We start from the raw sequence: 16864 nt of genomic DNA on the forward strand, positions 1-16864 counted from the left end.
TTATCATTATACATAAAAACTTCAGACTTCACTTAAATGTTGTGAAATCATTATCATTTTTTTTTATGGTAAAGTTCATTGAAACTGGTTATGCTTTACTTTATAATGATGAAACTGCATCTGCTGTATAGCTGAATTAGTCTACTATAGCCTGGTCCTATCTTTGGCCAACATCCAAAGGCTTGTTTATTAGTTAGCAATGGTGATAAACATCTTCACACGTAATTCCTGAATCATTGTTTTTTTGTATCATTTTCGTATAATGTCATTTTCTATTGTTTTTTTTTTTATCTCGAAGAACCAACCTTTTTTTTTCTATTTTGGTAGAAATGTATTCATTGTTTAATGCAAAGCAAATGATGACATTTTGATTCTAGCTAAAGTTTAGTATACTTTATTGAATTTATGAAAAAGGATGTGCCCCTCTCTTATCAGTCATATTAGCACTGTTGCTTTACATACCTTTAATTATGTATATATTTTTCTCTCTTTTTTGGAAGAAGAAATTCTGTACAAAACCAGGTCTTCTCTATTCAAGCCCACCATTTGTCTTTTGGTAGACATCTTGGTTCAATGTGCCATTCAAGATGTTTTTTTTCTTTTTTAAGATGGTAGGGTATAACTCAATATTTGACTACTATTTCTAGCAATTTAAAAACCTGTGCAGAGGGTCCAAGTCAAAACAATGAGGAAGCCTACCAACCACATGGTTCTGGGTTCAGTCCCATTGTGTGGTACTTTGGGCAAGTGTCTTCTACTATAGCCTCGGGCCGACCAAAGCCTTGTGAGTAGATTTGGTAGACGGAAACTGAAAGAAGCCCATCATATATATATGTATACGTGTGTTTGTGTGTCTGTGTTTGTTCCCCCACCATTGCTTGACAACTGATGCTGGTGTATTTACGTCCCCCGTAACTTCTTAGCAGTTCAGAAAAAAGAGACTGATATATTAAGTACTAGGCGTACAAAGAATAAGTCCTGGGGTCGATTTGCTCGACCATAGGCAGTGCTCCAGCATGGCCGCAGTCAAATGACTGAAACAAGTAAAAGAGTAAAAGAATACCGTATTGAATACTATATGATGAGATTCAAAACTTCATTCTGTACTTAACATTGAACAATAAATAGCTAACGAGAGAGAGAGAGAGAGAGAGAGAGAGAGAGAGAAAGGAGCAGGTGATGCAAAAATGCCATGTAAAGTGTATGATAGAAAAATTCTGTGTCGATGAAATGTTGAAAGTAAGTTATGCATAGAGGAACAGAAATGTTTATCATTCTGTCTGAAATGCTGTGATATTTCTTTTCTTGTGCTAGTGCCATTGGATAAGCACCAGTGCTGGTGCCACTTAAAAAGTGCCTATGCTGGTGCCATGTAAGAGTGACAGTAAAAGCACCCATGCTGGTGCCATGTTAAAAGCACCCAGTACACTCTGTAAAGCGGGTGGCATTAGGAAAGGGATCCAGCTGTAGAAACCATGCCAAAGCAGATGAAATGGAGCCTGGGCAGTTCTCCATCTGGCCAGCTCCTGTCAAGCCACTTGGGAAGCACTCTGTTGGTTATGACGACGAGGGTTCCGGTTGATCCGAATCAACGGAACAGCCTGCTCGTGAAATTAACGTGTAAGTGGCTGAGCACTCCACAGACACGTGTACCCTTAACGTAGTTCTTGAGGATATTCAGCGTGACACAGAGAGTGACAAGGCCGGCCCTTTGAAATACAGGTACAACAGAAACAGGAAGTAAGAGTGAGAGAAAGTGGTGGTGAAAGAGTACAGCAGGGATCACCACCATCCCCTGCCAGAGCCTCGTGGAGCTTTTAGGTGTTTTCGCTCAATAAACACTCTCAAAGCCCGGTCTGGGAATCGAAACTGCGATCCTATGACCGCGAGTCCGCTGCCCTAACCACTGGGCCATTGTGCCTCCACTAATCAAGCCACTTAACCCATGCCAGTATGTAGAACAGATGTTGATAATCTTTCACTTATTCTTGTTCAAGGAAACAAACATGTTTCAAGTTTGATCCTTAATGCTATTCTGATTTCTTGAATTTGTGTTGAATCTAGATTTTGTGTTGGTATATTCCTTCATCAAGTTATTATTTATATCTTAACCCTTTCGTTACTGGATTTATTTTGAGATGCTCTGTGTTTCTTTCAATTAATCTTAAATATGACAAAGAATTTAATAAAATAACTTAGTTATCATTCAGCAAGTGTTAGGAACATAAATTGTGACTAAGGTTTGGTGGAAGATTTTAATTCAAAACTTATGAAAACAAGACATTTGTACTACAGAGTCAGTTTCAGCCAGGTTGGTAACGAAAGGGCTAAAGGGTTTTGTCAATAAAATTGGTTCCATTTCTTAAATCTGGTACTTCTTCTATTTGCCCCACATTTTACTGAACTATCCCAGTCAGTGTATTATATGTACTTCACTGTGATGTGGACTGATTGCTGTGATTTTCCTTTCTCATTTTAACCCTTTTTGTTACCATACTTCTGCTGAAATATATGACCTTTCTTTCAGTTAATTTTCAAAATAAAGAAAAATTTGATAAAACTGGTATTTGGGATATAAGTTAACTTGGTTGGAAGGTTTTAGTTTTGATTTCTTTAACCCTTTCGTTACCAACCCGGCCAAAACCGACTCTGGCTCAGTAGTACAAATGTCTTGTTTTCATAAGTTTTGAATTAAAATCTTCCACCAAACCTTAGTCACAATTTATGTTCCTAACACTAGCTTAACGATAACCAAGTTATTTTACTGAATTCTTTGTTATATTTAAAATTAATTGAAAGAAACACAGAGCATCTCAAAATAAATACAGTAACGAAAGGGTTAAAACCTGAAGTTAGCGGGTAGCTATCAATTCCGATAAAGCAAGGATTTTCTCTTATTTTGCTTCTTTTCATCTATTACTACCAGCTCTGTCTTCATTCTTAATATTGGTCATGATGTTTTTCCTTACCTTACTTATGTTGTATGTGTTATATGTGTGTGTGCATGTGTCTTTTTTTTTTTTTTACCTTGTACATTTTTGTACTGAGGTATATCTTTAACCCTTTAGTGTTCACATTATTCTGCCAAAACTAATCCTTTTTCATCCACATTGTTTTGAACTAATCATGCATTCTCTTGTAGCTATGAGATTTTGATGAGGTAGCTGTTAATTTTTGAAACGATATTGTAGGGTTGGTGTGAGAGACCAGATCTGGCCAGTTTGAACATAAAACAGGCAGAATACTTTTGGCCGGATATGGCCAGTTTAAATGCTAAAGAGTTAAGGGTGTTCTTCGGTGAAATAGGAGGATGGAACTTCTGACATGCTAACTAATTTCAATATCTCTTGGCGATCCCTAGAGTTGTTTCTTATTGCTGAAGTCATTCACATTTATAGGATCCCAGGACTGCAAGCTAACAAAGCACTTGTCAATTATGCAGTGTTCCCACTTTATACAGTGATAAGCTGTACTTACTATGATATCTATCCATTTTCTGCTTAGGTGGACAAGGCCATCGGAATTTATGATCCAGTTCATTTTTGCTATAAAATCAACTTAAGAAATGATTATAAGAATCCTATACATAGGCGCAGGAGTGGCTGTGTGGTCAGTAGCTTGCTAACCAACCTCATGGCATCTTGGGCAAGTGTCTTCTGCTATAGCCCGGGCCGACCATAGCCTTTTGAGTGGATTTGGTAGACGGAAACTGAAAGAAGCCTGTCGTATATATGTATATATATATATATTTATGTATGTGTGTGTGTGATTGTGTGTCTGTGTTAGTCCCCTAGCATTGCTTGACAACCGATGCTGGTGTGTTTATGTCCCCGTCACTTAGCGGTTCAGCAAAAGAGACCGATAGAATAAGTACTGGGCTTACAAAGAATAAGTCGCGGGTCCGAGTTGCTCGACTGAAGGCGGTGTTCCAGCATGGCCGCAGTCAAATGACTGAAACAAGTAAAAGAGTAAAAAGAGTAAAAGAGTAAATGCATGTTTTGATGAATTGTGTTAACAATAGTTGTCAGAAACTGACATTTATCTGTCCTAAGCAAGCTGCAAGTCTTGATAGTTTTTTTCAGTTTGAATTGGAATGATAAACATGATTTGGAGTTATTTTAGTCACATGTAGTAGCTACTATTAGTAGCATATCTCATTCTTTCCAAGTCTATATAGCTGCTGAAAGAAGCCATACGTTATTGGTATTTAAAACAAAGCAAAATGGTGAAAAGATTACTCTATGCCAGCCATTCCAACAGCTGCATGATGTATTCCTGTGGATTTGAGGTTTCATGTCTAGCAATTAATTTACATGGTGGTTTTGATTCTTCACCACCTCCACCATCACCGGTATTGTCACCCCCTCCCCATGGCGATCACCCCCTGTCACCACCTCATTCGTCTTCACTGTTACAGAAACCACAACTTATACATTATCATTATGAAGTGGCTAAAGCAGTAAGACTATTAGATTAAATATGTTATCAGAATTTAGTTCCATCCACTTACATTATATACTCTTTACTCTTTTACTTGTTTCAGTCATTTGACTGTGGCCATGCTGGAGCACCGCCTTTAGTCGAACAAATCGACCCCAGGACTCGTTCTTTGTAAGCCCAGTACTTATTATATCGGTCTCCTTTGCCGAACCGCTAAGTGACGGGGACGTAAACACACCAGCATCAGTTGTCAAGCGATGTTGGGGGGACAAACACAGACACACAAACACACACATATATACATATATATATATACATATATACGACGGGCTTCTTTCAGTTTCCGTCTACCAAATCCACTCACAAGGCTTTGGTCAGCCCAAGGCTATAGCAGAAGACACTTGCCCAAGGTGCCACGCAGTGGGACTGAACCCGGAACCATGTGGTTCGTAAGCAAGCTACTTACCACACAGCTACACCTATGCCTATGTTGTAATTCTTTGTTTTCCCTTCATTACAGAGTGAATAACAGCAGTACTAGTAATATACTTGGGTTTATTCGATTAATTTTACTCTCTTGCTCCAGAAAAAAATTGGCCTTGGGCTTAGTCAAAAGAAATCAATATCATTTATTGACCTTGTGTTTATGTGTAGGAGAAAAAGTAGGACAGAATTAAATGCATTATTACGGTATTTAGTTTTGTCTCTTTCAGTTCTTAGCTATCTTATCTCACTGGGGTTGGTGAAATAAAAATAATATCTGAAGTAACTTAGGATGATTGCAACTAATTATAATCACCCCCTTTGCATGCAAAATTTGGTTTTGTTTTGTACTAAAGAAAAAAAAAAATGTAGAGAAATACAGTAGCATTATATCACCATTATTATATTATTTTCCATCATTGCAAAGTAACATAGTTATTTCTTCTTTCTATTTCCAGGTAAGGAACATTTCTTGTCACTGATCTATGATGTCTAATTCAGTGAAGCAGGTAATTAAAGTTTACTTTGATTTCATGTCCTTCAAAATATTCAGAACTTTTTCAGTTTGTTTTTTTGTTTGCTTATATATTAAAGAAACAAAACAAAACAAAAAAACCTTCAATATCTGAATATTTTGGCAATTGTGAACCTTATGTGGTAGATAACCTGCTTGGACCACTTATCTCTTACTCGCTAGGTGATCATGTTACTAATTATACAACATTGTATTTATGTTTTGTTCTCTCTCTAATTAAGTGTAAATGTCTGCTTTAATATTTTGATATTAAGGCAGATATTGTACACACACTTCATATTCAGACATTAAGGAGGAAGCACTCCGTCGGTTACGACGACGAGGGTTCCGGTTGATCCGAATCAACGGAACAGCCTGCTCGTGAAATTAACGTGCAAGTGGCTGAGCACTCCACAGACACGTGCACCCTTAACATAGTTCTCGGGGATAATCAGCGTGACACAGAGAGTGACAAGGCCGGCCCCTTGAAATACAGGTACAGCAGAAACAGGAAGTAAGAGTGAGAGGAAGTGGTGGTGAAAGAGTACAGCAGGGATCACCACCATCCCCTGCCGGAGCCTCGTGGAGCTTTTAGGTGTTTTCGCTCAATAAACACTCACAATGCCCGGTCTGGGAATCGAAACCGCGATCCTACGACCGCGAGTCCGCTGCCCTAACCACTGGGCCATTTCGCTTCCATATTCAGACATAGCTGTGTGATTAAGAAGTTTAATTTGCGACCACATGGTTTGGGATTCAATCTCACTGCACAGCATCCTTGATGCATACTGTTATAGCCCTGTACTGGTCAATGTCTTATGGAATTTAGTAGATGGAAAACTGCAGGAAGCCCATTCAGTATATAATATTCATATTCCATGCTTGCCACTTCTTGAGTGCCGTAGGGGTAATGTCAACATTCCTTGTTGACATTATGACCAGTTGCTTTACAATTTTTGGAGACCTCTGGAATGAAAAGAAATCTCTTCAAAACAGGTGAGTGTTGGTGATGGGAAGGGTGTCTGTTCACAAAATCCAGGCCTCAATAACTTCCTGTCCAAACCCAGGATAATACTGGAAAAACATAAATGAATTCAAGCTCTGCAGGACCTCAACTGCTTCCCTGATAATTTGTTAGCTAAGTTCAGTTTTATCCAGTCAAGATCTAATATATCTTGATACCATGCCTTGGTTTGATGTATTTATGAGGACTAACCCCACCCAAGAATATATTTGGTGTAATCAGTCATGTAGAATCCCTGCTAGTGATAGATATGAGTTCCACCAATACAGTTTCCTTTTTCATCTGGCTGTTTATACAAGGATATGTTTGATATCATTTAAATTAAAATTTGGGCTTCTTCCAGTTTCTGTCTACCAAATCCACACACAAGGCTTTGGTTGGGCCAAGGCCATGGAAGATATCACTTACCCAAGGTGCCATACTGGGTTTTAGTCCTACTGCGTGGCACCTTAGCCTTAGGCAGATCAAAGCCTTGTGGGTGGATTTGGTAGATATGAAAACTGGAAGAAGCCTGTCGCGTGTATCCCTGAGTTTGTCTTCCACCACTGCTTGACAACTGGCGATAATGTGTTTACATCCCTCTAACTTAACAGTTCGGCAAAAGGCACTGATAGAATGAGTACCAGGCTTAGCAAGAAAAAAAAGTAAATAAATAAGTACTGGGGTTTTAATTGACCAAAAATTCTTCAAGGGCAGTGCCCCATCATGGCCACAGTCTAATGACTGAAACAAGTAAAAGATAATAGGATTATGATGTATAATGTTTCTGTATTGTTCAGTGTATATGTGAGGATATCTATCTATCTATCTATCTATCTATCTATCTATCTATCTATCTATCTATATATATATATATATATATATATATATATTTTTTTTTTTCCTCTGTCTTCCCTTCTTGGGATCTTTCCATCTCCTTGTTTCCGACGAAGAGCTCCGCTCGAAACGTTAAACCCTCCTTCCCTTCTTTCCTGAGCGTCAAATAATACTTTATTTGCTCCACGTCCTCGCGTTGCTGTGTTTTTTTCTGTGTTTTCTTGTTTGGATTAACTTTATATATATATATATATATATATAATCAGTGGACCCATGCTAATCTAGTATCAATGGGGCATGTGGAGTGCCAGATTAGTGAGTTTGCCACACCGCCAGTTGTTACATCAGCAACGTTAAGTTTACCCGACCACTTCATGCTACCATTTGAAATACCCTGTAAATCAGTATGAGTTGGTTGATAAATTGAAAAGGAAACTTTAAGTGAAAAGCAAGTGAAATTTTAATGAAGAACACATAAAATCAAACGTGAAGTTACAACAATTCTGTCATTTCTATAGTGAAGAGCTGGAATTTACAGGTGAGTAGTTTTAAATATCAGGAAGTTGGCTGTCAGGATCACCATCTTCATCTTGGAAAGTGACTGTCACAGAATCTTCTCTGAGAATTGGCAGTGATAGTGTCAGTGCATCTGTAGGAGCAGAAATTGATGGCATTCGATTTTCAAATATTAACTCCTCTGTTGCACATTTTTTAGCTATTTTTTAAAATTGTATCTTTACACTTTCCTCACCATATTTCTTTTAAAATACACTTTTTTTGTGTTTTGATCTATTTTGAAAATAAACAATTTAGAAGGTAACTTTGTCATTATTAACCCTTTTGTTACCGTATTTATTTGGAGATGCTCTGCGTTTCTTTCAATTACTTTAAATAAAACAAAGAATTTAGTAAAATAACTTAGTTATCATTAAGCTGGTGTTAGGAACATAAATTGTGACTAAGGTTTGGTGGAAGATTTTAATTCAGGACTTTTGAAAACAAGACATTTGTATTCAGAGCCAGAGCAGGTTTCAGCCGGGTTGGTAACGAAAGGGTTAAGCTGGTATTTGGAATATAAATTAACATGAATTTTTTGTGGAAAGTTTTAATTTAAATGGCATGTATCATAGAACCCAGGGCTGTCTCTTGTTAGTTGATATTAAAAGGGTTATACTAAACCATGTCATATATTCTGGTTTTCCTTTGATTAATTTATCCTAAGTGTGTATAGGTTTCTTTATTTTGTCTTCTGTTATAAAACTATGTTGCCCTATAGCTTCTCAAAGTGGATGGTGCCAACTCCTGGAGGAGGCGGTGGAAAATTTTATATGGGTACTGGGTACAAAGAGTATACTGGAGCGTCGGGTGATAAATAAATGTTTTATTTACAATTTTTATTGTGTGTAAACCATCTGATAGTTTTAGTGACCATCTGTAAAGGGAAACAAAAATACGGGAATGGTACTGAACTATGTAAACCTAAATGTAGAAAGAGATGAGAATGGTCCCTACTGGAATAACTTAAGAGTGAACAACAACTTCATCAGTTTCCTCTGTTGGGTTTTCATAGTCCCAGGATTTTTTCTTTGCTTTGTAGCTCAGCCTGAATTGTTGAGTGGCCGATGCCAGCGCTGCCTCGACTGGCTCCAGTGCCGGTGGCACATAAAAAAGCACTATCCGAACGTGACCGTTGCCAGTGCCGCCTTGACTGGCTTCCGTGCCTGTGGCACGTTAAAAGTTCCAACCGATCGTGGTCGATCCCAGACCCCAGACCCCCACTGGCACCTGTGCAGGTGGCATGTAAAAAGCACCCATTACACTCGCGGAGTGGTTGGCATTAGGAAGGGCATCCAGCTGTAGAAACTCTGCCAGATCAGACTGGAGCCTGGTGCAGCCCCTGGCTTCCCAGACCCCGGTCGAACTGTCCAACCCGTGCTAGCGCGGAAAACGGATGTTAAACGATGATGATGATGATGATGATGATGATGAGTAAATTAGGAGAATCATTAGGAATGACTTGGTTAGTACTAAGTCAGCAAGAAATCAGTTTGGAAATTAAAGTTGTAGTAAAGTATTCTGTACTGTGAGGTTTTGTAGAGACTAAAGTTTTAGGAAATGTCCAAATGTCATATTCAAGTTTATCTCATATCATAATATAATTTGATGATCACAAGGAAGTTTTTCTGTTCTTATTTCTAAAAATGTCTAGGATCATATAGAATCTGAGATGCATTGATCATCATCATCATCATCATCATCGTTTAACGTCCGTTCTCCATGCTAGCATGGGTTGGACGGTTCGACCGGGGATCTGGGAAGCCAGAAGGATGCACCAGGCTCCAGTCTTATCTGGCAATGTTTCTACAGCTGGATGCCCTTCCTAATGCCAACTTGATATTTTGAGGAATTGTTATCTCTTTCCCTTCCAAGCATACACACTCACAAACAAGATACAGGAGTTCCTTGCTTTACGGAAGTATTGCATTCCTGAAAATCTGGTCGTTATGTGAAATGAATCTTTTTATTGACTTTTATTATTATTAAGTGAGATTGTGTTCTTATGGAATTTAAAAAAAAAAATAAAATAAAAAGAAGCACAAGAAAAGAAAGGAGAACAAGCAACAAGATCAGCTTTAATATATGAAAATAACTGTTTCTAAATATACAGAGTGTGATAGACATAAAGAATAGAAAATATTTAGAGGAATAAGTTAGAGAATTAATAAGAATCATAATATTGTAAGAGTATGTTCTTACCACAAAAGATATTGATTACTGTGTGAGGAAGCGGTGGTGGAATGAGCAAAGTTGTATATATATAACCAACCACATGGTTCTGGGTTCAGTCCCACTGCGTGGCACCTTGGCAAGTGTCTTCTACTATAGCCTCTGGCTGACCAAAGCCTTGTGAGTGGATTTGGTAGACGGAAACTGAAAGAAGCCCGTCGTATATATGTATGTATATAAATATATATGCGTGTGTGTGTTTGTGTGTCTGTGTTTGTCCCCCTAGCATTGCTTGACAACCGATGTTGGTGTGTTTATGTCCCCTTTACTTAGCGGTTCGGCAAAAAGAGACCGATAGAATAAGTACTGGGCTTACAAAAGAATAAGTCGCGGGGTCGAGTTGCTTGATTAAAGGCGATGCTCCAGCATGGCCGCAGTGAAATGACTGAAACAAGTAAAAGAGTAAAGAGAGTATGATGTGATATGTTTGTGCTGTTACATAACACTCTTAATTATTATTGTAAGCTCTGGCTGAACTGAGTCTGTGACCCAAATCTTGTTTCTTGTAACTATCTCAATTCACTTTACCAATGCCTGCCTCTTGGAATCTGTTGAGCTGATCATACATTAATTGATATCTTTTACTAAGAAAGGCCATGCATTTTTACATTAGTCTTTGCACTAGTTTGTGGTAGAAAGATAAAAGCATCTGTCTCCTCTGTCTCTCCCTCTTTCCTCTCTCTCTCTGTTTACTGGAGGTTGCCACGTATCTCCTTTACTGCAAGACACCTATTTCTGCCCCCCTCTACTCATATGCTGATTTCTGTTCTCTGTTCACAAAGCCATTCTCCTCAATGATACTACCCATTAAATTGTGGGATTTTGTCTTGTAAATTATTTGGTGAACTCATTGCTGCCGGTGCCATGTAAAAAGTGCTCAGTACACATTGTAAAATGGTTGGTGTTAGGAAGGGTATCTAGCTTTAGAAACCAATTCCAAAGCAGACTGTTTTCTGACTTGCCAGCTCCTATCAGGCCTTTCAGTCCATACCAGCATGGATGATGGATGTTAAAGGATGAAGATGATAATTAAGTTTCTAATTTAAATTTACCTTTTGGCCAGTCGCCTATCAATTATGCTGGTTTGCCTTGTGGTTTGATTATGAGGGTCGACACTTCTGTTTTACTGTTTTCTTTATGTGACAACAGGAGCGAAAAAAAAAGAAAAGAAATTAAGTTTTTTTTTTTTAACCTTGTTAAGTTAGACTTTCAGGTAACGAAGTGGGATTAATTAACTTTATTTCTAAGAACAAACATTTGAATCCAAAGGCATAGTCTCTGTTACTAAGTTTATATCGTTGAAATATTTCATTTGAAATCATTCATACATATACTCTTTTACTCTTTTACTTGTTTCAGTCATTTGACTGCGGCCATGCTGGAGCACCGCCTTCAGTCGAGCAAATCGACCCCGGGACTTATTCTTTGTAAGCCCAGTACTTATTCTATCGGTCTCTTTTGCCGAACCGCTAAGTGACGGGGACGTAAACACACCAGCATCAGTTGTCAAGCAATGCTAGGGGGACAAACACAAACACATACACACACACACATATATATATATATATACGACGGGCTTCTTTCAGTTTCCGTCTACCAAATCCACTCACAAGGCATTGATTGGCCTGGGGCTATAGCAAAAGACATTTGCCCAAGATGCCACGTAGTGGGACTGAACCCGGAACCATGTGGTTGGTTAGCAAGCTACTTACCACACAGCCACTCCTGCGCCTATGTTGGTAAAATGATTAACAACATTTTCTGGCAAGGTGTCTTCTGTGTGTGTGTGTGTGTTCTTCTGTCTCTCTCTCACACACACACATATACACACAATCCTAATCTTAATCTTTGTTTGCCTATCCCCAACATCTCCCTGTGTTTAGTCTTTCTCAATGTTGTTTTCATATTTTTATTTTGTCTCTCCCTCTCATTCTCTCTTGCTTTCTTTCTTTCTTTGTTTTCTCTGTATTTTTTACCTTATTATCTTCGACCATAATGATAAAGAAAATAATTTTTAAAATGGTGGTCACCCTTCCAAAATGTCTCTCATTTTTCTTAAATATAGAAAGCTTAATGATTTTAGCTGTAATTGTTTTTGGCAGGAGTAATACATCTAAATTTTATCTCAAACATTAATGCCATCCATCTTAACCAAATATGTGGAAGAACCTTTAAGAAACCTTTCTTTTGTGACCCAAAACAATGAATCCCAAATTTTGGAATACATCATTCTCTCATTTTATTCTTTAAATATTATTAGCTTTTTGAGAGTAAACATACATAATCGCAGGAGTGGCTGTGTAGTAAGTAGCTTGCTTACCAACCACATAGTTCTGGGTTCAGTCCCACTGCGTGGCATCTTGGGCAAGTGTCTTCTACTATAGCCCCGGGCCGACCAATGCCTTGTGAGTGGATTTGGTAGACGGAAACTAAAAGAAGCCTGTCGTATATGTGTATATATATATATATATATGCGTGTGTGTATGTTTGTGTGTTTGTGTGTTTGTCCCCCTAGCATTGCTTGACAACCGATGCTGGTGTGTTTGCGTCCCCATCACCTAGCGGTTCGATAAAAGAGACCGATAGAATAAGTACTGGGCTTACAAAGAATAAGTCCTGGGGGTCGATTTGCTCGACTAAAGGCGGTGCTCCAGCATGGCCGCAGTCAAATGACTGAAACAAGTAAAAGAGGGTAAAGAGTCATGCCATATAGTTTCAAAACAAAGTAATGAGCAGAATTGAGATTCAAAAGGTGGAGGAAATATTATTCTGTTTGGTGAATATGAGTCATAGTAAAAAGAAATGTTTTGTTCATATATATAGTTAGATACACCATAAAATCTTGGCATCAAAAGATTTATTAAATATATATATATGTCTTGAAATTTTTTTTCCATCATAATCATCATCATCATCATCATCATCATATCATCTCCATTTTTCTTTGCTTGTACGGCTTAGATGGGTTTCTTCTAGCATTGCATCTCACTTCTTGATGCAGTTCTTTGTCATCTCTGTGACATTCAGCCTCTTCAGATCATCTTCCTCTGCTTCTCCTCGTATCTTCTTTGGTTTGCCTCTTCTATAATGTCCTTGGATTTTGGGCACTTCATTATCCCACTGTCTCCTTTCAAACACATCTAACGTCAATGCTAGCTCAGTCTTACCCTCTTGCAGTCTCTATTGAGTCTCCCTCATACACAATTTTTATTTAATTTCAGCTCATTTGTATTCAATTATTCATGCACACACTAACATTATACATCCAGCAGAGTATGTTCACTTCAGTTCTTTCCTTCCTTCACACTCTCTGCATTCAGTGTCAATGTTTTGCCATCATACAGTATCACACATTGTACACAAGTAACTTACAATTTGTCCTTCAAAGATAATACTCCTTGAACTTCACCTACCCCATTCTTACTCTGGTTGTTATACTCTTAGAACACTCTTAATTTGTCAGCTTTCAGTTCTAAGTTTTTTCCTTGTGTTTTGAAGCTATTGAATATATATATATTAGCTTGTGAAACCTTACTTTGGTAACCAAAGATGAAACCATACATTGAAATTGTTTTGCTTTGGCACGTAAAAAGCACCATCCGACCGTGGCCGTTTGCCAGCCTCGCCTGGCCTCCGTGCCGGTGGCACGTAAAAAGCACCAATCCGACCGTGGCCGTTTGCCAGCCTCGTCTGGCACCTGTACCGGTGGCACGTAAAAAGCACCCACTACACTCATGGAGTGGTTGGCATTAGGAAGGGCATCCAGCCATAGAAACATTGCCAGATCAGACTGGGCCTGGTGCAGCCTTCTGGCTTCCCAGACCCCAGTTGCACCGTCCAACCCATGAAAGCGGACGCTAAACGATGATGATGATGATGATGATGATGCAGGTACCATTTTAAAATACATATCTACTTTTTCATCATCCTCTCAATTTGCACAGAAATTCTAAGTGTTTCTTGCCAGAATACCTATTCATTTAATTCCACATCTTTCTATCAGTTTTGTTGCTAAGTAAAGTTAGTATAGAAACAAAACTTGAATGTCTGAGATAGTTGCTATTAATAAAATAAGTACATCTACACTACATTTGGATTGGTTTGATCTTTAGTTATCATCTGGTCACTTACTCCTGGTTTCTTCATAAAACTGGCTGGTTTCAGCGTAAAACAATATTTGGGCTGATATGACCTGTTTAAGGGTTAATGGTATCACTCTATTAAACGAATATAATGAACTAATATTACAACTACTCTGTTACTATATATTATTTACAAACTAACATTTTAAAGATAAGTTATAGCCAGAATAGTTTGGGTTTTCTAGTTATTAGCTTCATTTTCACCCCCACTTTTATTTCTTTCTGTCTTTGTTTCAAAGCACAATGTCATCATAAACCACTGAAAATGTTCTGTAGTTTGAAAAACAGAGACGTAGGCAATGGCCTTGAAAATACAAACAACTTTGTCTCTTTTTTTTCTTTTTCTTTTGTACTATTTAAAATTTATTTAGTGTTCTAAACTGAAATAATTTCTACATTTATGCTCTACAGGAGCATATCCCGTTAAAATACTAGAAGTCAACACCTGAACTGTAATGTGAAAGTGAAACTTGCCAACTAATCAAATTCAGTGAAACTGAGTTATATACCTTGTTGAAAAACAATGTTAAGCTTTCGGAAAATTTGAGCTCCTAGCTATGCATTAAGTATGGTAACCTCGTCTGTGTCATGATCTTGTATTGGAGTCTAAACAATAGACTACTCTATTCCTCTTTCAATCTGTGACCTTTTATCAATGTGAGAAATTGGATGGAAGCACTCCATCGATTACGACGACGAGGGTTCCGGTTGATCCGAATCAACGGAACAGCCTGCTCGTGAAATTAACGTGTAAGTGGCTGAGCACTCCACAGACACGTGTACCCTTAACATAGTTCTCAGGGATATTCAGCATGACACAGAGAGTGACAAGGCCGGCCCTTTGAAATACAGGTACAACAGAAACAGGAAGTAAGAGTGAGAGAAAGTTGTGGTGAAAGAGTACAGCAGGGATCACCACCATCCCCTGCCGGAGCCTCGTGGAGCTTTAGGTGTTTTCGCTCAATAAACACTCACAACGCCCGGTCTGGGAATCGAAACCGCGATCCTACGACCGCGAGTCCGCTGCCCTAACCACTGGGCCATTGCGCCTCCACTGTGAGAAATTATTTGCATGGACAACTGTTGTTAGTATACCTTACTTCTCTTCACAGTTGAATGGTAATCATTAAAAGGCATCTAGATGTAAAAATAGTTGCATAGACAAAACCTATTCAAAACCTGGTATTAGAACAAAGCCTTCGGTTGGCATTAACTCGTATCTGAGTAGTTAATCTGTTGTGAGTGATTGAGCCTCTTCATCCTAATAAGTACAAAGGGTGCCAGTACCTGAGCTGGCTGTTCAGGCCAAGGGTGGTATAGAAGAGCCAGGGGAATTTATCTCAGGGGTAGGGTACATTGAAGTGCAAGTCACTCCTTGTGTCTTTGACATCTGATTTTTGTCTCTTGATGTCTGTTATTTTGGATCTGGTCTATGCCCTTGACAATGGCATGCCACCACTTTAGGCGGTCCTTGGCGATTGTCTCCCAAATATTTGGGTCTATGGAGCAGTAGAGGAGAGTGGTCTTAGGCTGGTCTCGGAAACAGAATTTGGGAGCTCTGCATGGTCTGGTGCCTGAGGCCAACTTTACAAAGTGGAGTTGGCAGGGAAGCACATTTGAAGTATACAGATGATGTGGCCCAACCAGCAGAGGCAGTGTCATGCCATGGTAGCTTGAATACTAGGGTGTTTGACCTGGAACAGAACCACTTCATTGGTAATACAGTCCTTCCATCAAATCCTCATGATTGCATGAAGTTTGTACTGTTGGAAATGTTTGATTTTCTTCGTTGATACATGAGCTCACCATCGAAACACTACATTAACACCCTGTTAAATCACATGATGGATTAAGTCTAATACCCAAGTACTTAAGAATACAAACAGCTGCAACAAATACTGTTTGATATTTTATCCAGTAGTCTAATAATTCTGCCAATCCACTGTCCTTTAATTGATGCTTTCATTTATTGACCCCAAAAAGGATGAAAAGCAATGTAGACCTTAACAGGATTTGAACTCAGACTACAGTGAAATGGAATAAATACTATAGGTATTTTGTACTATTCTCAAACAACTCTACCAATTTACCAACTGTGGTAAATTGTTCAGAGATTTGACATCAATGCTACTGAACAGGAAAGACAACACTTGGACAAAGTTTAGAATGGCACGTAAAAAGCACCATCCGAATCGTGGCCAATGCCAGTGCCGCATCGACTGGCTTCCGTGTCGGTGGTACGTAAAAAGCACCATCCGAATCGTGGCCGAAGTCAGTGCCGCCTCGACTGGCTTCCGTGCCGGTGGCACGTAAAAGGCACCCACTACACTCACGGAGTGGTTGGCGTTAGGAAGGGCATCCAGCTGTAGAAACATAGCCAGATAAGACCGGAGCCTGGTGCAGCCTTCTGGCTTCCCAGACCCCAGTTGAACCGTCCAACCCATGCTAACATGGAGAATGGACGTTAAACGATGATGATGATGATGATGATGATTAAGCTGTAGATAGGAGTAAACTTGACTCACATTTTCTGAATTCTAACATAAAGGTTGTTTAAGAGTACAAAGTGATGGTGTTAGAAGCTTTTACTAATGTTGTTATAGTTTCCTATTCTTCTTTATTTGAATGTTGTAAACATCTTTTTGTCTTGATTAGTTA

At 38.7% G+C, this 16864-nt stretch overlaps 1 protein-coding gene across 5 annotated transcripts in view; it reads left to right on the forward strand.

The window, feature by feature from the left end:
* LOC115211381 (chromodomain Y-like protein 2) overlaps positions 1–16864 on the forward strand; it is a 249187-nt gene that overhangs the window by 151713 nt on the left and 80610 nt on the right. For 4 of the 5 annotated variants that reach the window (XM_036500665.1, XM_029780113.2, XM_029780114.2 and 1 more), the window contains one exon: positions 5382–5432. The exons of the other annotated variant lie outside the window; for it this stretch is intronic. In XM_036500665.1, the coding sequence (XP_036356558.1) occupies positions 5409–5432 (24 nt within the window). In that variant the 5' untranslated portion in view covers positions 5382–5408. The remainder of the gene's footprint in view (positions 1–5381; positions 5433–16864) is intronic. 5 annotated transcript variants of the gene reach the window in all.

Source organism: Octopus sinensis, linkage group LG1, assembly GCF_006345805.1.
Source record: "Octopus sinensis linkage group LG1, ASM634580v1, whole genome shotgun sequence".
Classification (NCBI taxonomy): Eukaryota; Metazoa; Mollusca; class Cephalopoda; order Octopoda; family Octopodidae; genus Octopus; species Octopus sinensis.